This window comes from Diceros bicornis, chromosome 9 (genome assembly GCF_020826845.1).
Source record: "Diceros bicornis minor isolate mBicDic1 chromosome 9, mDicBic1.mat.cur, whole genome shotgun sequence".
Lineage (NCBI taxonomy): Eukaryota > Metazoa > Chordata > Mammalia > Perissodactyla > Rhinocerotidae > Diceros > Diceros bicornis.
Window position 1 is genome coordinate 41637489 of NC_080748.1, and position 22945 is coordinate 41660433.

Below are 22945 nucleotides of genomic sequence, written 5' to 3' on the forward strand. Positions count from 1 at the left end.
TTTAGATAAATTATTCACAAACTAAATTACTATTAAAAATAAAAGTAGCTACATTTTTTTATTTTGGGGGAGTTAAGTTTCAAGTTAGTCCTGTTAGTCCTATGAAGTGTAATTCCTTCATTTAATAGGATTTACTACAGTTCAGCCATATATGGCACAGACTCTGGAGCCAGACTCCCTGGGTTAGCATCTCAGTTCAGTCACTTGTTAGCTGTGTAAGAACAAGCAAGTCACAATCTCTCTAAGCCTCAGTTTCCTCATCTGTAAAATGGGAATAATCATAGTACACATACCACATCTGGCTGTTGTTGTGAGAATTAAATGAATGAATACAGCGTCTGGCACTTGGTTGGCAGTACACGTGTTAGCTATTAGAGAATGTCACTCATTGTAGATAGGAACATTTGCTACTAGAAAAAGCGAAGTCTGAGCAGAGATCAGAAGGGTGAGTACAATAATTTAGTCAGGTAAATTTGGAGGGTGTCAGAACAGCAAGTAGAGTGGCCTGAACTTTCGAGAAAACATTCCATAGAAAACCGCCACAGTGGCGGGCAGGTGTAGGACGAGGACAGTGGTAACAGTTCCATACATGTGATACAACATGGACCTCCACTTTATGGTAAAACTTGCTGCTCATTCAAGATCAGGAATCACAAATGCCAGTGGATGAACTAACAATGTAAACATATTTTAACAGTATTTTCTTAAAAAGAAAATATATATTTTTGCCCACTGGATTAATGTGGTGTTCCAGAACAGACCTTCAACACATTAAAGTTCCACATCTATCACTAATATTTCCATACTGACTCATTGAAGTTAACCTGGTTTCCAAAGTTGAATATCATGGAATTAAACAGTAAACTAAGAGGTAAACTAAAAGTGTTCACCATAAATCAAGTTTTTAGCATAAACTATCCAGCTTGGCCCAAGGCCCCAGGTTTACAAAGACACCCTTATCAGGTAGGCTATTCCAAGGGCTTAGAGGTGCTCTCCCAAGACCCAGTCAAGGGCCAATATTTTGAAATTTGCAGGGTTTGAGTACCTCAAGCCCACTGAGTTAACTCTTTACTGCAACAATTTATCAAGCAACTACCATGTGCCAGGAGCTATGATAAATAGTTAATACATATTATCTCATTTAATATTTAAACACTCTTATGAGAAAGGAATTAACATCTCCTTTTACAAATATGGAAACTGAGGCTCAGGAAGGCTAAATAGTGTTTATTGTCACATAACTAGTGTGGAATCCATACCTAGCTCTCTCAGACAGCAAAGCCTTTGCTACTTCCACTAAGCCATGTTGCCTCATAAAACATTATAAAAATTAAAATAACGTATATCACACATTTAGGCACACAATAAATGTATTTAATAATCAAATTCATTTCTGGTAACGAAAAAATAATTTTAAGAATCACTTTGAATTTGTGGAGGAAATCAACTAGAGCCGTGAGCAAATGTGCATTTATTGTAGACTAGTTTCCCTTTAAAACATTGCATTTTTATTACAAGGTTATCTAATCATAACCAAGAGATTATAACCAAGTCCAAGAAATTCAGCAATAAAGTTTTCCTGAGATTAAAAAGAACCAGCTCTTTAAATTCAACCTTCTTTTTCTTTATACTTCAGAACTCTTTAATCCCCACAAACATTTGCTGAAATACAGAAATGACTTACCCATCTATTAAGAATAACATAATTTTTCGTTGTAGAAATGTATCACCAGTTTCCCTAGGGAGGCAACAATACTTTCTCACTTTAATATGTGTGTGGTTTTTTTTTTTCCCTCCATCTAATCAGCTAATACTTTTCAAAAGATCTTTTTAATGCCTAAATGAAAGGATTCCACATCAAAGACCTGACCTCCCTATTAAAGTATCTAAAGGAAACCCTAGGAATGTAAAATCCATTCAAAGGCAAATCACAGGTAGCTTATTGTACAATGCATTAAGAAAAGAAAAGGAAAAAAAAGCTTCATAAGAGCTGCACGGAATTTGGTAAAATTATACCACAAAAATACAAATTGATCTTAAGTATAAAGAAACAAATTCATAGCAAAAAACTTATTACAAAAGTGCTCTGTAATCAGCCAGGAGGGGAGCCTTTATGAAAAACTTCAGAATTTGTCACTTTTTCAATCAAAATTTCTGATTGTAGCTTAATGTTAGGAAGGCCAAAAAAGAGAACAAACCACACATTTTTCAATAGATTTGAAATCTGAAATTTTTAAAGCTAACTTTCAACATCAGAAAAGGTAGCTTTCACCACAGACAACAGGAGTGGAATGAAGTAATGAAATAAAAGTAATAAAAAATGAGATAGATACAAATACTTTTTTAAAAACAAATTAATTTTTTTAACATACCATGAATGTAGTTCTGAAATTATTCAAGTCAGTCAAAAAGTCCTCCACAGACACCTTCTTCACATCAATGGCATAGTATTCCATTATACTCTGGTATAACTTTTCCATGTTTTCATGTAACTTTGCAAGTTTCTCATATTGTTCTTTTGCACTGATAACAAAGCTGTATGTCATAGTTAAGGTATTCTGAAATTTACAAAGCAATGTCTTAGGGGAAAAATAAATCTTTAAGACCAATGTTTTCATTTACTTGTGCCACTATTACACATCTCCAAAATGCCAAAATTATCTCTAATAGTTAACCATTGTTAAAATTCAATCTATATTTTACAGCGATGAAATCTTAAATTCAGTTTCTAATTAATTCTGGTAAAATTATCAGAAAAGTTAAATATTTACATATTTAAGATTTTTCTTTTACAATTGAATTCAAGGAAATTTTTCTTCCTATTTACCTACCTATATTATTCAGATGATGCAATATGATTTAAAATTACAGTTCAGTAGCTGCAGTTGAGTAATCGCAATGATATTGAAATCAATAACACAGGCATTAAGCATAGCAGTTAAATTGGACAACCTAGGGTCAATTTCTAGCTCCTACACTTGGTGGTATCATGCCTGTGGGCAAATGTCTTCATCTCCCTGGCCACAATTTCCTCACCTGTAAAGTGGGAATAATAATAATATCACTATCTTACAGGGCTATTGTGAGGACTCAGTGAGTTAATACACACAAAGTTCTTAGAAAAATGAATGGCATTTAGCAGTACATATAAATACTTGGTATTATTATTGCCCACTTATTCATTTTAAGCTTTAAGGTTCTAAAAGCAATCAAAAATAAATTTAAGAGTTACATAAAAAACTTCTTATATGATGTAAGTAAATTCATGTCTTAACTTCTCCTGGGAAAATGGTACACAATTTCCTCTGTGCATTACATGATTTAAAATTATGATTACACACACGTACATGCACATACAGAAATGTTCTTCTCCCATTTATGACAACTTAGTTCAAAGCACACCGAGTTGAGAAGAATAACTTAATGTGAATGTGGTGGTGGCATTAGAACACATTTTCTGAACAAATTATAGAATTTCCTTTGTGGTGTGACAAAGGAAATCAACACACCACATTCTGAAATGTGATGCAGTCAGATATAAAATCAACACACCACATTCTCAAAAGATGACTCTGTTAGAGCATCAGTCATAATTGTCTATGGCTCCTCTAAATTGGGACATTTAAAGAAATGAAACAGATAGAATTAAACTTCCTGAAGCCATCTTATTGTCTCTAATGCAAAAGCATAAACAAACATTAGCAAAATTTTTTTTAAGTCAGTAACAAAATAACAACTAGATTCGGACCAAGAGAAAGAAACCAAAAATGGAATGTTTATATCTAAAAAGAAAAATTTTACACAATTTCAAAAAGATATGGTTCCTCTAGTCAGAGCATTCCCCAGAGGAGGATGAAATAAGGAAACTGATCCAGGCTCTTTTGAGAAAAAGAATGAACGATGAAAGAAGAGGCAGAACTGCTGCCAGATAGATGGTGAGTCCAGGGGCACAGAGGAATTCTACTAATTAACACCCAACCTGCCCACAAGGAAGCAAGGTATCGCAGTCAATCACAACTCACCTGTACCCTCGTCTATGGCCAGTTCAGATTACCTCCTGCCCTTCTATGCCTGTGTTTTTCTTCATACTACGTCCTTAGTTACCTATCTATCTATCTATCTATCTATCTATCTATCTATCTATCTATCTATAATACTTTAGAAGAAAGAATAGAGTAGAAAGTAAGGAGTCTGGATTCTAATGCAAGAGCTGTTATTTTTTTAATGAAGAAAATATATAGATCTTTGTGTGGCTCAGTTTATATTCATCTCAATAGCAAAATGCCTCCTTATACTTCCTAGAATCTAGATCCTAAAGTTTCAGTGGTTGATGCATTTATATGTGGTAGTATTTTTTAATTCTTGGATGAGCAACAAAAGATTTTGCATAATTAGTCAAATCACAAGAAATTATAGCAATACAGTCACATGCAACAGGTTTCCACACTTTGTCTTGTGAAATATCCATATTCATGAAATTTTGTAGGTAAAGTGAATTTATGTAAATAAAAATCACATTTGAAATGCATTCAGAAACGATCATTAGATGGAACATATGGTGATTCATTTGTAATGTGAAATAATCATCCCTTCATTTACCTAGTAAGTTCAGAAATCAACATTGGTTTACCTATACAATCTATCAACGCTTACCTGCAACTATCTCTGTCCCAGATAGAGACTATAGCCAGAGGGATTATTTATATATTCTTAACTCCTGTCTAAAATAGAAATTGTTTTCTGCCTTTACTTGTCCAAACCTATCATTCAAGTCTTTGTTCAACACTTCCTCTTCCACGAAGCCTTCTTCTCTAATGGCTACAGCTATGAGTGACCATTTGTTCCACTGAATACACAACATTTGTAGTCCAATGTACTCATGTGTAATGAAGTTGTGAGTTTTCCCTTCTAGCCCAATTCCCTAGTAGTGTTTTGTTCTTGCCTCTTTTCCTGGGGGTGGTCACCTCTGATTGTCAGTCCCTTCTCTAGATGCTGTGTTCCACTTTCTTAGCTGTATTAAATCTAATCATCTGCAACTACATTGGTGCCAATTACTTATTTCACCCTACAGTCATTCTTAAACTTTGCTGGGAAGGGCAACAGCCCCCCTCAAAGGTCTGATGAAAGTCATGGAACTTCTTTTCATAAAATTGCACATATTCACATTCACACACACACACACGATTTGGATGTAATGTTAAGAGCTAATAGAGGCTCTGAAAAGTAGTTATCCTGGATAACAGGACAAGGACACTACTTTGGTGGGTGTGTACGGTTCTATAGCTACTCCTTGTCTGCCCCTCCCACTGCTTGTGATGCTTTGAGTTTTAATAATAGGCACTTCACAAATACTAGTAATTTTATTCTAATACTTGGGAATATGTCCATTCTCCAGAATCAATTTGGTAAACAGGTTAAAATAAAGCTTTAAGTATTATTCAATAACATTTTAAATTTCCAGCTAATAATCAAAAGTTAATGAAACATCAGAAATATGCTTGGGCATACTTAACAAAAACAGTACAATGCCATTAAAAGATGTGATGGGAAAGAAGACCAAGAGTCAAAACCATGGAAATTACATGGTCTTGTTCTAACAGCTAGAGAACTTTATAAGTTAATTTTCTTATCATTGTTATCTGTAAAACAATTTGCTCCCAAAGGAAATGCAGTGGAGCTTTGAATAACTGGAATTACCCACAAGAATGGCAAAATTGTGATTGAACGGAAACAATTTTGGAAATAGCCAAATTAATTCTCAGAATTTTAAAATGATTGTCTGATAGGATGGAATAAATGGTTACATTAATGAGGAATTCTACATCATTACTGATGGGCTACTCTCTCATTAAGGGACAGTGAAACATTCAGATAAAATAAATCATCATCATCCAAAAGAAAAAACAAATGTAGGTGTTCTTGTGCCAATTGCTAAACTCCGGATAAAAGTAATGCTCATGTCAGCGGTAGTAGGCTTTATTTTTTTCCCAGCATCAAGTTCTTTATTTGTAAAGAGCTTTAGAGAAATGGGTGAGCTACTCAACAAAATAAACATTTGATAAAATTCATTACAAAAATATTGATATATATCCAATTACTTGATGTTTTTACGAAATGTATTTTCTTTTCCTTTACCAGGACAAACTAAGGGCAAATTCTCATGAATTTCTACCTGAACCACTGTAATCCTCCCATTTGAAAGGTATATGACAACCAGATCTGTGTTCACATGCACTGAACCACAAATATTTATTGTTGGCCAACTAAGTAGCCAGACTAAGATTTGGGATTCAACTTCTGGTCATTCCCAAACCACCCAGCACAAAAATATTCCACATTTATTCTTATGTCTTGCCCTCATTATTGCACTTCCTCCATCAAGGATGTCTCTTACTTGCAATAACACATCTTACAAAGACCAGCTTCAATCAGTCCTACATGTCTAATGCCTTTTATAGATCTTCTTAAGTCCCCAGGATCCAGTCAGCCAGGCAGCCGATCTATAAGTATTCACTGAACTCCACTGCACTCCCCTCTTCTACGCTCTAGGGAAAACAGCAGTTAACAGGAAAAGCAAAGTCCCTGCTTTCATGAAACATTCATTCTCGAGTGTGGTGACAGATAATGAAGTAAATGAATGAGATATTCAGAAAGAGATAAGCATGAAGCAGAAAGTAAAAGCTTGTGATGTTACAGAGTGAAAGAGGCTAACTTACAGTGGGTAGTCAGGGAAGTCCTGGCTAAGAAAGTGACAGTGACTGAAACAACTGGGGCATGACTGTAAAGCAGCAGTGAGCACTATGTTGTGTAGCACCCTCTGTGACTGTGATAAGACTTCAGAGAAGGAAAAGATCATTATACATTTGAGGATCCACAGAGGAAGAGGAGCAGGATAGTTTAACCTGAGTCTTAAAAGTTTGTTAAGAATGGGTTAAATGGAAGATAGATAAGAGAGAAAGAAGAAGAAAGGGAGGAGAGAGAAGAGTAACTCAAGACAAGAAAAATCTGCTCTTACAAATCACCCAACTACCCAACTTCCCAACCTTGCAAATGGGGCATGTACTACACAATTCACATGTCACCCATTCCAGTCTTGTATGTTACTTCCTAAGCACAGTTCAATTAAATAAAAATGTATTGAATTCCTTTACCTGAAAAATACTGTGCTTTACGTAGCGTAGAATATAGATATAAGGAAGATGTAAGTCTTTCTCTCATGGAATTTACTGGGATGGTTTTAGCATCTACATAGTAATTTCAGAAGTGCCTAAAATATCGCTATCTAGTGGAACAACAAACAGAAAGAGTAAAAATAAAGTGGGATTGCAATGAAGAAATTTAAAGACTATAACATGGGAAAGAGTCAAGTAAATTGTCATATAAGTTGTGATAAACACAAAAATACATAAATGTCTGCAAAATCATTTTTTCTAAGAGCCTTAGGAGAGGGGGTAGAAAAAGAAGAAAATAGAAAGGTAAATTCTTGTGTGAGGAGAACTTCAAGAGCAACGCTTTAGAATCTATTTGTTATTTTCCTTAAAATAAGAAATAGTCCAGAATTTAAAGATCAAAAGTAAGGAACAGGCACTGGATGACACAAATCCTGGCATTTTCCTAATTTTCTCACCAATAAGAATGTAATAAGCATGTATACCTCGCATATAATAGTTTGCATATGACAATATTAGTGACCCTACCTTGAATTCATGTTACACATTTTTCAAGCAAATATTTACAGTGGAACTATTCAACTCTAATTATATTTCTAACCAGACTTAGCAAATGGAAAGAAACATTATTACTAAAAAGTCAATGTGATATGTATGAAATAATTGTGCATGCCTTTTAAGTTCACATTTTTTTTATACTAAGAAGTATGTAAAGAAGAAACGTGCACTGGAAGAATAAAAATATACTATCATTGCATGTTAATAGTGAAATTTCATATTAAAACAAAATTGTATCATTATAATTTAAAACAATGCAATTAATAGGTTATTTAATAATTCACTACATCATGAATATTTAAACTAAATATCTACTTGTAAAAATGCATCCTTAACAACTTAGCTAATACACATATTCTTTCAGAATTGATGAAACAAACGTTTGATATATGCTTCAACTAATAAGCACTAAAACTTAAAAACATAAAGTTTGAGCATTAATAACCCAAACTTCAGTTAAATACATTTTTATTCATTGTGCATTTTAGTTTCCAAATTCTTCCATTTCCTAAGATCTGAGAAACTCACAATTTGCCATTTTAATAAGATCTGTATAAATGCATTTAATATTCAAAATCTGACTTCTTGTCAGTCCTAATTAAAGTAAACAAAGCTTCGCAATGAATGAATTTACTTCGAAACTAGTATGTCTAACTAAGACGAAAAGAGAGTGCAATCTAATCTCAGCAAAGAATATTTATGATTATAGGCTTTGTCAATAGCAAAGTGCACCAACTGTTCATATATCTGACTTCCAAGAGATACATGAATGCTAATCAGTTCATTAGAGGCTTCTAGGTTGTGATATTTAGCGACAGGATGTAGCTGCTTTCTTGTCCGTGGAGTATAATTGTACTCAGAAGGAAAAATTGTTTCCAACAAAGCATCATCCTTCCTGTTTCTGATTTCCTGCTGGTTGCTTTTTATGAGCTGCATACCTTTCAAGAAGCCGACATCATTCAGCTTCCTGTGTCATATGAATACAAGTATGGGTAGGTCCTGAGATCCTCTGCTGAGCAGGATTCTACAACATTTACTCTAAGCTCAGGAATTTATCTTCGGTTATATGTTCCAGAAACCTGAGCTTCATAATTAACACACTCATAATATATTACCACAAACTGTATGGAAGCAAAATCTTTTCTAAAATGCTTTCTTTCTGTAGGGAACAGTAATAAGTACTTCAATTAACAGGACTTAATGATTAAAATAAACTGTTACATACAAATATTTTAACATGATAAAATGATTGAGGGAAAAAACTAAGAATGATAAAACATGTAACTCTGCAATAACAAATTTAGTTTGGAAATGAGAAAGTGCTACAAAAATATATTTTTGATGGATAAATATAGACTTCATCTTTAGTTTTAAAAAAATAACCATCTCCAGTGTAGTGATGAAGTCTTCCTGCCTAATAAAAGAAGAAACTCCATGGGTAGGAAAGATATGAAAGGAAACAAACACATTAGCCTGAATTGATTGTTGCTGGAGTGCATTTTTATAATATTTCCCAAAAGAGACAGTGAAGAAAGCTAAAACTGAACTAATTCACAATTAAGCTGAAAGCATATGCAACAAAATCCATGACAAGCCAAATAATAATTTTGTGATTCACCAAATCTCAGAGGATAGGAGATAGAAAGAGGAAAAGTAGTTATTTTCTTTCAAGTATCCCAGTTTAAAATAAAATATTAGGACTACCTATAAGAGCTCATTTTAGAAGTGGGTTATCTTTTCATATAGAATCCTGAAGTCCATATGGGATTTTAATGATGCATAGTAGTAATACTTTATTATAACACAAAAGATATCAGTCTTTAATTTCACAGAATAGTTTGCAAAGTAACTCAACATTAGTTTCAGGAAATAAAATGAAGTTTATTATTTCAATTACTCATTAGAGATTAAGCCACGAAGTTAGTGAAACCAAAGACAACTGAATTCAAAAGAAACCTTAAATTAAGCAGGACACAAGCCTCATGATATTAATTTTATACACGCCCACACATATTTGTCACTTTTATTTTGGGTTTGGAGAATACCTACACAGGTAGTGATTGGGACAAACTCAGTTTTGCTTTTGGAACTATGTAGTATTTCTAAAGGAAATATTAAAGTTTTTGGACCATGAGTTAATTTTTAACATATACCAACCCTTGAAATTAAGCTGACTAGTCACACCAGTTCTTAAAGTCTTTATTTGCTTCCAGGAACATTTCAAAATATCTAAATCACATCATGATGTTAGATTCAAACTTCCTCAAACTGAGTTTTCATATCTTTTCAATGTACCATGAAAATCAGAAGAAAATAGGGCATATGGAAGGGAAAAGATGAGAGAAAATATTATCCAAGTTGATAAAAAGAAAAAAGAATTGAAATCAATAGAATACATTTCTGCATTATCCATAATAGGTAAACACTTTGATAAATTTCCCTGCAAGGAGCCGAAGGTTAAACCTTCTACCGTTTGGCACTATAGAATGACCTTGGTTATACAAGTATACTTATAACATTAAATAAATTGTAATTCTAGTTGACTAGTGACTTAAGTTACTTAGATATCAAAAGGATATGGACATCTTTGTCACAAACTTATCATGCAAGTCCTCAGGAGGGGGAAAGGTTTCCAAATCTTTCTCAAGCTGTTGAAGCTGCCTTCCCATCTGCTTCAGACTCTTTTCCAGCGTTTCTACAGAGACTTAAAAGAGTGTATATTAAATGACTTGAAAGGACAAAATTACAATATATAAAAGGTATAACACTCTAGAAACAAAACATTTATAAAAACCTTACAATAATAAAGAAAATCCACTATAATAAAGATAAACTTCACTAACATTTTTTTAAACTTTTCGATTTTTAAATCCAGGAATAAAGGAAATTGAATAAGAGTCTTTAAAACATAAGATGAATTCAGGAAATGGTCACATGAACAAACCACACTTAAGAAATAAGTTTTGTTTAAAATTAGAGCTCTTGACCTCTATAAATACTACAAAATAGTCAATCTATTCAGATAAAGAGAGGCAAAGAATATGTTTTTAAAATTAAACCTATTTCAGTATAATTTTAACATTTTTTAAAATCTTGATCTCTTGAGAGGGAATAGTGAATCATGGAAAACATGGAGAAAAGTGCACTCTGTTGTGCAAGCTGACCTACAATAGGAATGAAAAGGTATCAGAGGCTATTCAAATAACACGTGGAACAAATGTATGCCTACAACCTTCATTCAATACAATGGAATAGAAGAGAGGCATGAAAAATAACCTTGCTTCAGAACATGGAGATTATTTGCTCTTGGTTTTGTTTTTTTTTTTCCTTTGGTTAGGAAGATTAGCCCTGAGCTAACATCCGATGCCAATCCTCCTCTTTTTGCTGAGGAAGACTAGCCCTGGGCTAACATCCGTGCCCAGCTTCCTCTACTTTTTATATGGGACGCCACCACAGCATGGCTTGACAAGCAGTACGTTGGTCTGCACCCAGGATCCGAACCTGCGAACTCTAGGCTGCCAAAGCGGAATGTGCAAACTTAACCGCTGCGCCCTTTGCTTTTGTTTTTTAAACTAGCTGTACACAAAATAACATTTGCTATTCTCACATATTAATAGCTGTTAATAAAACCTTAAAATATTCTGTTGTAAACACAGTTAGCAAGCTAATTCTCAGATATAATGTTTAATGAATCCAATGATCAAACTCTTCAGAGAGCCATATATAATAGCTGTTTGTGCCCAAAGAGTGATGATACTTGAACCTTTGGCTCCCACTGCAGTGAAGGCGTTCTGAAGTTATACTGGTGCATATTTTCTCCATAGTTTTTGCTGCTCATGTTTCCCCTGTGATCCTTAAATTTGAGACAATAACTCAGACAATAGAGTGCATAAAATATTTCTATCATGATAGCCTTTAGTGTATTAATTAATTCAACCTATTTAACTCACGTGCCCAATATCCTGCTATACACCGCTCATGGTGGTAACACATATTTCCTATGTCATGCTTTTTCATTTTTATGTCTGCTTGTCAATTATTCACAACCAAGACATCTATTTGATTAGGCCTATGGTGTTTCATTTACTCTTCTCATTTCTAAATGGTGTTTTGCCTCTTTCAAAGTTCTCTATCTGCATTACAAGAAGAGATTCCTTTTTTTTTTTTTTTTTTGTGAGGAGATCAGCCCTGTGCTAACATCTGCCAATCCTCCTCTTTTTTTGCTGAGGAAGACAGCCCTGGGCTAACATCCGTGCCCATCTTCCTCCACTTTATATGGGATGCCGCCACAGCATGCCTTGCCAAGCAGTGCGTCGGTGCGCGCCCGGGATCCGAACCAGCGAACCCCGGGCCGCCGCAGCGCAGCGCGCGCACTTAACCGCTTGCGCCACCGGGCCGGCCCCAAGAAGAGATTCCTTTTGCTACTCTATTTGGTCTCTCCTCTAATGTCTCATTAGCATTTCCTCTAACACTTCTCAAAAAATCTTACACGTGGTTCAGTTACTTTTAAACTTTCTTAAACTTTGAAATTTCTCATTAAACAAAGGTTCAAAAACACAAAAAATAGTTTTATTAAGTAAATATGTGCTCAAAAGTTTATAAGCCATATAACCACTTTATGCTATGAATTGGGTTAAAAACAAAAGTTTTAGTAGTACAATAATAGTAGTAGTAACTGTCATAATGGTAATAGCAGTGATAATAATAGTAATAGTAATAATAGCAGCTAAAATTTACTGAGTGTTTATGCACGTAAGGTATTATCTTAAGTGTTTTCCATTAATAATTTTTTTTAACCCTCACAATATCATGAAATAAGTATTGTTATTATCCCCATTTTACAGATGATGAAACTGGAGTTTAGCGGGTGAAGTAAAAGTCAAACAACGAAAAAGTAGTGAAGCCAGAATTTGAACTCAGGCAGTTTAATCCGAGACTTTATCTTGAACCATTTTGCTGTACAGAAATTATTAACTACAGAAATTATTTCATTTTTTACAACCCTACCTACCTGGTCAGTAACATTTAAGTACACAGATGCAGTTTCCACATAATGACTGTGTTTTTGGTACATTCTTGACTAGTGCAATCACAAGTAATCCACATACGGCTAAACCCAGGGGAATATACTTAAACATTCTGGATGGATGATAGATAGATATGCTACCATATTTTTTTTTTTTTTGAGGAAGATCAGCCCTGAGCTAACATCCATGCCAATCTTCCTCTTTTTGCTGAGGAAGAGTGGCCCTGAGCTAACATCTGTGCCCATCTTTCTCCACTTTATGTGGGACGCCGCCACAGCATGGGTGCGTCCACGTGGTCTCGGGATCCGAACCCAGGCCCCAGCAGCAGAGCGTGTGCACTTAACGGCTACGCCACAGGACCGGCCTGCTACCATATTTTTTAATGAATATTTAAATTTAATGTGTTAACACACCATTGAACAAAACCACATACTTAGAATATTATGATTTAGTCTGCTGATCAAATTTTACTATACACACACATCAAATTTGGGAAATATCTAGAGAAAAGACAAATTAAAGTCTGAGGAACTCCCATGTAACAAAAAGCACAAGGCAAACACTGGAAGTGAACATAGTTGGATTTGTTTTTTTCTGACACCTAATACGTCATTCCAATACCTACCAATTCTTCTACACCAAGTGGGTGTCTTGCAACCCAATTCAATTCTGATACTAACTACCTGGAGTGAGCACAGACCCCACAGATTTAAGGACTCAGTCCCACGAGACTTCTCTCACTTCAGAGGACAGTCACAAGTCCCAGGGACCACTCATAGTTCTGGCCAATTGCCTATAAATTTAGGGGTTCCCACGCCCTACCTCCACCCCCTCTGCTTATTGTTCATAATTTGCTAGGATGACTCACAGAACTCAGGAAAATACTCTGCTTGCTATTATAGTTTTTATTCTAAAGGATACAACTCAGAATAGCCAAATGGAAGACACGCATAGGGCAATGAATGGGGGAGGCAGGAGGCGGCACAGAGCTTCCATGCCCTCTCCAAGTGCACTACCCTCCCAGCAGATAGATGTATTTACCAAACAGAAGCTCCCTTAACCCACTGTTTCAGAGTTCTTACTGAAGCTTCATTACATAGGCTTGATTGATTAAATCATTGGCCATTGATGAATGAACTCAATCTCCAGCCTTCTCCCTTCTCTGGAGGTCAGAAGGTGGGCTGACAGTTCTACTTCTAATCATATGGTTGATACCTCTGGCAACCAGCACCGCCATCCTGAAGCTATTTAGGGTCCCCCTCCCCTTCATCTGCCTCGAGTCATCTCATTAGCATACATAATGCACTCTTAACATTTAAGATACTCCAAAGGTTTTAGGAGCTCTATGCCAGGAACCAGGAAAAAGACCAAATACACATTTTTTACTATACCACAAGGATATAGAAGTGCATGTCTGGTCAGAGGGCAGAACTCCAGTACCTGTGAGGAGGTCTAAGAGAAGTATATTTTTGATTGATGAGTTGTCATTCTCAGAGCTGCCTAACAGCCTAGGCTGCCCTCAGAGGAAGCCAGCTGATTGTATTTGAACATAGAGCCATCCTAGTGAGTGAGCGCTTCTCAGTGGGATGAGAGAAGGGTTTAAGGTTCAGATGAAAGGCTTATTAGATGATCCTTTGAGTCTTTTCCAACTTACTGGTAGCCAGTGGGTCAGGAACTACATTCTATTATTAGATTCGAAACAACTTCTCACTGGCTCAATTTCCACATCAGCGAAATGGGAAGAACCCCACATCGTATTTTTATTTCACAGATATTTTATAAAAGATCAAATGCTATAATATAGGATGAAGAATTTTTTAAAAAGAGAGTGCATTATGTGATGTTACTCATATTCTAAGAACTCAAGAAGAAATGAAGTGCTTAAAGATTGAAATAAGTAATATTAACATTAAAGGAAAGTAAAAAAAAAAAAATCATCCTTACTATCATCGTCATCATCACCATCATGCCAGGAACAATGTTGAGGAAGTCAGGCTAAGAAGAAAATCTTGCTAATTTCAAGAGTAAAATATTAGGAATGTTTGGGGCATATTCAAACATTTACGGTTGACATCGTAAGGAGTAAGAAGGCTGCCTTAAAAAATGGTTCTGTGGCTACTCTACAGATGGAAATCCCACTAAGCCATTACTTATGCTTCATCAGCACTCTCTGATTAGACATTACTTGTACATTACAGTTAAGAGAATTTAAGTGTAATTGACCAACTTTTCACTGTTGGCTTTTAAATAAAGGCCAAAGCACACTTGGAAGAGAGAAAGGCACATGCAAATTCCAGGCTGATAAAACACAGTCCGCCCTCCGTACCCTGGGTTCCGCATCCACAGATACAAAGGGCTGAGTAAGGGACTTTAGTATCTGCGGGGGTTCTGGAACCTATCCCCTCCCCACCACCCCTCATGGATACTGAGGGATGACAGTATAATGTAATGCCTGAGGCTGTCTGATAGATAAAACTAAAGAGCATTTAAGAATTTCCTTTGTGTTTTTCTTTTTCAGCAACGGTATTTACAAAGGTAGTTCCTTTATACATTTAAAAACAATTTTAGCCATACTTTCATACAGGTCAAGCTCTTTAAGGTCAGTGACTATATTTTTTTTTGTATTAGAAATCTCAACTAGAGCAAAGAGTTTTAAAATTGTACACCCTCAAAGAAGTGTTAATTTACTAGTGTCTCTGTATGCGACCTGTGTATGACTTTTATCTTTCAACTTTGTCACATTCCTTGGAGAAGAAATTAATCTTATTTTTTTATTCCCTTTCATTATTTAGAAGTAACAAAACATAGCTATCATCAAAAAGATTTGACTAGATTACTGTAAGGCAATTTCAACTTTTGCATTTTAGTCAAGTTAATATTTGGTCTGATGAGATGTCTCCCAGTCACCTTAGACAGCATGTGTCTCCACCTGCAATCAACTACCCGTCTGTAATCTCCACATCTCAGGGGGCGGCAGAACTATGAATTCTATTTCCTGTGCAAGAAACCACTAGTCTTAACCCTTCCCTCTCATACAACCCTCAGATCCAAACAATTATGACATCCCTCACATTTATCAACAAATAGTATGGAATTCCTTGCTCGCCTGAACACTATTCAAGCCATCTGGAACCCTTATCTCTTCTCTGATCTCATCTCCTATTGTTTTTCTCCAATGCCTTCTCCACACTGCATATAGGGGTTTCCAGACAAACACTAATTTAAAGATGTTCCTTCCCTGCTTAAAACCGGCATACATGACAACATCTCAGTTCCACCCACAACCTGGCTTGGCTCTACTTCATGTTCAACCATACTTTACTCCCCAAACAACACCCTGCTTGTGGTTGCCCTCTCCCAACCCCTCTTCATCCATTCTGCACCGGATGCTAGAAATAATGTGTCTCTTTGCCTTGTCCACCCCACTCCTATCCATACTTTATAACAGGAGTGAAAAAACTCCAGGAAGGCCGCAGGTGAGGTGCCCTCCCTACCCATCATACCTAGCAATTATCTCTAACTTTGCAATTACTACACTCTTTATCTTTTATTACTACACTTTTATCTTTTTATGTGCCTTCCTTTCCCAACTGGAAATTCCTTTAAGAAGACTACATATTTTATTCATCTTTGTATCTTCAGGTACATAACATTGAGTGCAGAACTCAAATGTTTGTTGAAGGAATAGATCTTGGGTTTAACTTTAACCTCTCGAGATAAAAGCATTACAAATGGAATGGGAAAATACAACAGATTAAATATCTAAAACCTTAAAATCTAAAACACAGACTTGTCTCCAATGCCTTGTCATTATGATAATTATACACTAGAGGTGTTAAAGAAGCTTTGAATAAAAGTTAAAATCATGACTATAAATATTTAAGTTTAAAGTGATCATGAATATAGGCTTTCTGCAATACGATGGCCTCTATGATTTAGTAAGATTTCAAATAAGAAAAGAGAGTGGAAATTACATACATTTAAGTAATCTTTGTAATTAAATAATAATCCTCTGTGAATATCTCCTGGAGATGTTGGTCATTATTTCATAACAAGCTTCCAAAGAAATGTCACATTCATTCTTATGTCTCATGATACATTTTAGGGAAATTGATTTCTTTAAAGAATGCTTAAACAACAACTTATTACCATAAAACAATGTAAACATTCAAACTCAATTAACCCTCCTACACTCCTAGACACAACTGTTTTGTGAGGGGAAACTAGAGATTATATCATTTCAGGCTCCCAACAAAATAATTTTTCCTCAATGATTGCAATAACAAAGATATTTGATAAAGCTATAAGAATATTTTATAAATGCACTTTAGAAATAATAAATTGGATGAACAAGATGGGCAAAATCCTCAGTAGCATTCAAAAGAATCCTTCAACATTAAATAGGCCTATAACAAAATCTAAGTTCTAGAATATCATTATAAAACCATTATTTTGAAAAGGTACAAAGTGAAACATTATGGTAGAAAAGGACAATCTCAAAATAAATTGCAGCTTGGTTCGTAACAGGCAAAAGCAAATTCAAAGAAGCAGTGCTAAGCGAGTGGCCAGTTACCCTCACCAAGTGGCTTGCCTTCCCCTGCTCAGCTTTTCTTTCTCCCATTGTTCTGATTCTTGATGGGAGCCCATACAACAATACATTACAATTTGCATTCCCTGATTAATTTACTATATTAAATACAATGAGAATTTTGTTGTACTGTTTTTTTTTTTTTTTTTAACATCACACTGCAAGAGAACTGCCTATGTTTGCTCTGGAAGCTGGAAAGAGGAAAAGTAGAAGGCAAGCAGAGGAAATAATGAGCACAGCCAAGCAAAGGGTGCCAGTCAGTTCTGTTGACCCATTTCATCCTCTCTAGGGAGAAAGAAGCAGCCTTGTCCTCTACGACTATGAAGAGGATGTTAAAAGCAAAACAGCTTTTTATAAGAGAAAGCAGTATTAGCGGGAGAAGCCTCTCTAAAAGATCATGTTCACACATAAGAATTTGAAAATTCCTTTCTACAAATAAGATGTTCAAGAACATGGTATATATTAAAAAAGAAGTCCATAATAGAGATGTTTGTAACAATATTCAGAATGTTTCCTCAAGATAATGGTATTGTGTGCACGTGTGTGGGAGGGAGTGTTATTGCTTTTAATGTTATTGCTTTTAATTGCTTTTAGTGTCCCGTGGTAAATATTAAGGATAGATTGACTGACTTGCAAATTCTGAGAGGAGTTTTCACGTATGGCTATTGGGGACCACGCAGCCTAACAAGTTCTGGACTGCATATCTCTGGACTTCAAAAATTCCAAACTTTTCCTCCTGCCTAGATCTTTTCTTTGAACTCCAACTGCTTATTGGACATCTCTCCTTGATCTTTAACCGGCATCTTAAACCCACATTTTCAAATTGGAACCTCTTATTTTACTCCTTGACTCTGTTTCTACATCTCAGTAAACAATTGGTGTCACGACTCCTCTTTCTTTCGTACCCCACACACCCAATCATAGAGAAAATCCTGTTGGTTCTACCTTCAAAAGTAGATTCATTGTCTAAATATTTCTTACCACCCTCGCTATCTCTTTCTGGTCCAAGTCAACATTATCTCTCCCCTGGATAATTATTACAGCATCTGAGTGGTTTCACTGCTTCAGCCATTGTTCCTCTAACATTTTTTTTCCCAACCTAGCAGCCAAAGACATCCTTTGAAAATGAATATCAAAAGTCAGATGTCACTCTTCCGCTCAAAACTCTTCCAGTGGCTTCCCATCTCAGAGTACAGTCATGCGTCACTTAATGACAGGGATACATTCTGAGAAATGCGTCATTAGGCAATTTCCTAGTTGTTCTTGTGAGAACATCATAGCATGTTCTCACACTAACCTAGATGGTGTAGCCTACAACACACTTAGGCTATATGCTACTAATCTTATGGAACCACCATTGTATACGCAGCCTGACGTTGACCGAAACGTGTTTATGCAGCTCATGACTGTCAAGTCAAAATCCTTACAATGGCCAATAATGTTCTATACCATCTGTTATCTTTCTGATGTTTTCTTCTATTATTCCACCCCCCCCATCTGTTCCAGTCTCACTTCTATATCTTGAGGCCTGTACACTTGTTCTTCCCTCTGCCTAGAGTGCTTTCTCAAACACCCAAATGCCTTGCCTCCTCACACCTCCTTCAGCTTTTTGCTCAAAGGCTGCCTTCATTGTGAGGTCTCAACCTAAATTGCAAAAGAAACCAGACCTCGGAATTCCAGAGCTAAGCAGCTGACATATACATTGACTTCTTTCTTAGCTTTATGTTCTGTACCCACTAGTTAAAATGTAAACTTGAAGAGAGCAGAGACTTTTCTTTTGTGTTCACGGCTCTAGCCTGTATCCAAAATGCTGCCTGGGACAGAAGAGGCACTCAGTAAACAACTTGTGAAATAACGAATGAATCTTATTTAAGCCCTGTTGTGTTTTTTTCCCCTGTCACTCAAAGTCAAGTCTAATCCTTACTAATACAAGTGTCTAGCACAGTGCATGTTATGTGCGAGTTTCAATAAACTTTTTGCGAAGAGTTCTTTCCTCATAGGGGCAAAACATATCACAAACTATTAATGAGAACTAGTTCTCTTTTCCATAAAATACGTAGTTTGACAGCTTTTGTGTGAGACAAAGTAAGAAAGTGCCATCACAGTGATAGACATATTTACATGACAAAAGTGTCTCCCTGCTGATCAATTTCAAATCTATACTTAAAGATGACCTCTTCTGAGGGGAGAGGGGAAGATTATCTAAGAACATATTTTCTTTAAGTTTTCCTATGAAGGTGAGTAAACATCTTTTTAGATGTTTCTACCACTTATATCATTTATTATAAGTGTTAGTTCATATTTCCATATGGCATTCCTTAATAATTCTGGGCTGGTAAATTTGTTTCTTAAATAACATGCAAACACCTCCAGAAAAAAATAACCTCCAAGCTGTTGAAGACTTGCTGGACTTTAGCTGTTTTTAAAGGTTTTTAGTAGCAGAAACTCTCTTTCAAAGGAAATTTTATGTCAAAGTTCAAAATATGAAATAAAAACAGTGACCCAGTCTGACGCAGAGGAAGGAAAATAGAACTCATTTCCCAAATTCCATTCCCTATGCTAGTATGTCCAACTGGTGAAAATGAATTGAGCTGTGTATTTATGATTTGTGTAATTTCCTACATGTATATTCTTTAATTTTTAGAAAAGTGTAAAAATTTATCAATATCATAAATCTACAAAATTCTTGGCTTTGTATTCTAAAGCTTGCATAAGTTTCAGGTAAGACACAGTTGGAATCTCTTCAAATAACTTTTGAGAATATATATCAAAATTATATAGTAATATATTATTCACAGACTCATGTTTATCTGCATCATTAATGACAGTATAGGCAGATATGTATTAACAAAAAATAATCAATGCATAAAAATTCCTTAAATTCAGAGGCATATTATAAATTTTAGTTTTAACTGCTTTAGTAGTCGCATATGATGATAGAAGAAAAGGGTATTTCACAAGCTCATCAACAATAACCTTTAAACACCAAAACATTTCATAACATAATGATAAATGCTTTCCATATATACTTATCGGTGTAATTGCCCTTCACAGTTTCATAATACTCAAAGATGACGGTGCTACCTCCATGCAGTTATGGGAGTGACAAAAAGGACAACTGTAGTGGGTTGAATAGTGTCCTCCCAGCACCTCAGAACATGACTTATTTGGAAACAGGATCTTTGCAGAGGAAATTAAGTTAAGGATTTCAAGATGAAATCATCTTGGATTTAGGGTGGGCTCTAAATCAAATGACTGGTGTCCTCATAAGCAGAGGTGTGGATACAGAGACACAGAGAAGAAGGCAGTATGAAAATGGAGGCAGAGAGGAACACCAAGGACTACTGGCAGCCACTATGAGAGAAGCATTGGATGGTTTCTCCCTGAGACCTTCCAGAAGGAACCAGTTCTACGAACACCTTGATTTTAAACTTGTGTACTCCTGAAGAGTTAGAGAATAAATTTCTTTTGTTTAAAGCGACCTAGTGTGTGGTGATGGGTTATGGCAGCCCTAGGAAAATAATGCTACTACCAGTTCAAGATTTTGCAGGCTGCATAAGCACGATCTGGTTTCTGGGTAGCGGTTGGCAATTCCACCTGCAGCGTCTCATCAACTCCATGCCTCTTCCCTCTACCAGCTACATGTCAACCTTGTGAGCAATGAGATTCAGCAGATTGCCATAAATGTGTTTGTTCCATCCACTGCTTAGGTTTCTTTATACTATAGAGACTTGCTATGTTAAGCTGTCCTTCAGAATGCTCTCTTTCTGAAATTTTCTTTCATCTGCCTTGTTTGTAATTTCCCACCTCACGTTGCAAAACTGAGGTGCAGTAAATACTGCTTCACAGCCAGCAGTCTAAGAGCGCTCCAAGACCTTGGTCGTCACTGTTGATCGTGTCCTGTTACTTGATGTCAGCTATGGCTCATAGGTGACACTGATAGAACTGTTCGAGTAGCTATTTCAAATCTGTAGCCGGCCAAAAATCTGCAAACACTGTAAACTGTTAGTTTCTCGAAAAGATTAATGCTGTATTGATGCCACTTTCAGTCTGCTAACCTCCAAAAAGATAGAGAGGTCTTCCTGATGTGGTTTTCTTCATCATCATCATCTATCAACCCAAGCAGCAGCCAATTCAGGAAATGTTCCCAGCTCAGTATCTCAAAAAGCAATCTTTAGTTGCAAGTATAGTTCCTCCATGCCCAGTGTTCTTCAATGTCAGTCTACAGAATCCTTAATCCTTCTGGGGATTTTGGCCATGTTCTTTCTATATTCCATTCTGCTGCTTTTCAAAATAGTTTATATTTTCGCTATAAAATAATGCAACACAACCTCACATGCAAGTCTCCAATTCAAATTTTTGATGCCATCTCTATACAGATAATCCCCAAAATAAACCAGCAGGATTTAAATAAAATGCTGTTCATCAGACAGCTTGGACCTGTGGGCCCTTACCAGCACACCGTGCTCACAGTGCACTATAAATGTTTTTCATAAATCCTGTAATTACCTGGTGAATGGCCCAGTTATATTTCATTGTACTTTTTTATGTTAAAAGTGCTAATTTGTCTAATGTAAAATTTTATATATACTGCCCTTTTAGTAAGCATAGGTAAACCTATATGTGAATTACGTTTTAAACATAAATTTACCTTTTATTTGGCTTGTAGTAATATTAAAATTATTTTACAACTTATATTTATTAGATGGCTCCAGATCATCAAATCAGATAATTGAAACCCAACTACATAGGAGTCATAGACTAGCTTCCCAGACATAGCTTGTCACTCTACCATCTATCTGTAGAGCCAGTGCTACATGGCCAGGAGACACCAAGTGTTTTCACTCTTTCTATAGGATAATGGAGAAAAGAAGGTAAAACCATCTATCCATACCTCCCTCTTGCAAAAGTGTCAACAGATAATTTAGAGTGTTATTAGCCTTTCAGCTATTTGCTTATAAGAAAATTAAAGCTAGTACAGTAGCAAAACAGAGATAAGTGGTAAAGAAATATACATAGAGATACAGTGAGTAAAAGAAAAGACAAAAACTTATGGTACACTCCAGTGTAAATGAATGCATTCTAAAACAAAATCTATAGATAAATAAATAATCTATAGAGAGAATTCCATACATCTAACCCTGAAATTAAATGTGAATCTTTGTAAATATATTTATATAGAATGCCTCAATATGGAAATACATATACTAATACATGTACTAATTTATGTGTCATATCTATTCAAAAAAGGAATTGAGGCATACTTGTAATTATTTAAAATCATGTGATAATTCATGGTTTGTACAAGAACCTTTGATATTCCTAAAATGATTACTAGTGAACATCCAACACAGCAGGTCTATGACTGTTCATCTGATCTGATCAAGAAAAACATCATTCAGTCTAGGCTACTCTACTCTACAGCCAAAAAAAAAACCCTAAGCAAGAAAAATGTCTGAAGTTAGTATACTAGTTTGCTAGGGCCGCCATCATAAAATACCACAGAGTGGCTTAGACAACAAAAATCTATTTTTTCACAGTTCTAGAGTCCAAGATCAAGACGTCAATAGGTCTGATTTCTTCCGAAGCCTCTCTTCTTGGCT

At 35.6% G+C, this 22945-nt stretch overlaps 1 protein-coding gene across 2 annotated transcripts in view; it reads right to left on the reverse strand.

Annotated features, from left to right (window-relative positions):
* Nucleotides 1-22945, reverse strand: part of DIAPH3 (diaphanous related formin 3) — a 486334-nt gene that overhangs the window by 177499 nt on the left and 285890 nt on the right. The window contains exons 23-24 of one of the 2 annotated variants that reach the window (XM_058548276.1): nt 10307-10431; nt 2373-2537 (exon numbers count right to left, since the gene is read on the reverse strand). In XM_058548276.1, the coding sequence (XP_058404259.1) occupies nt 2373-2537; nt 10307-10431 (290 nt within the window). Of the gene's footprint in view, nt 1-2372; nt 2538-9910; nt 10432-22945 lie in introns of those variants that run through there. The other variant, XM_058548275.1, reaches the window with a different exon arrangement.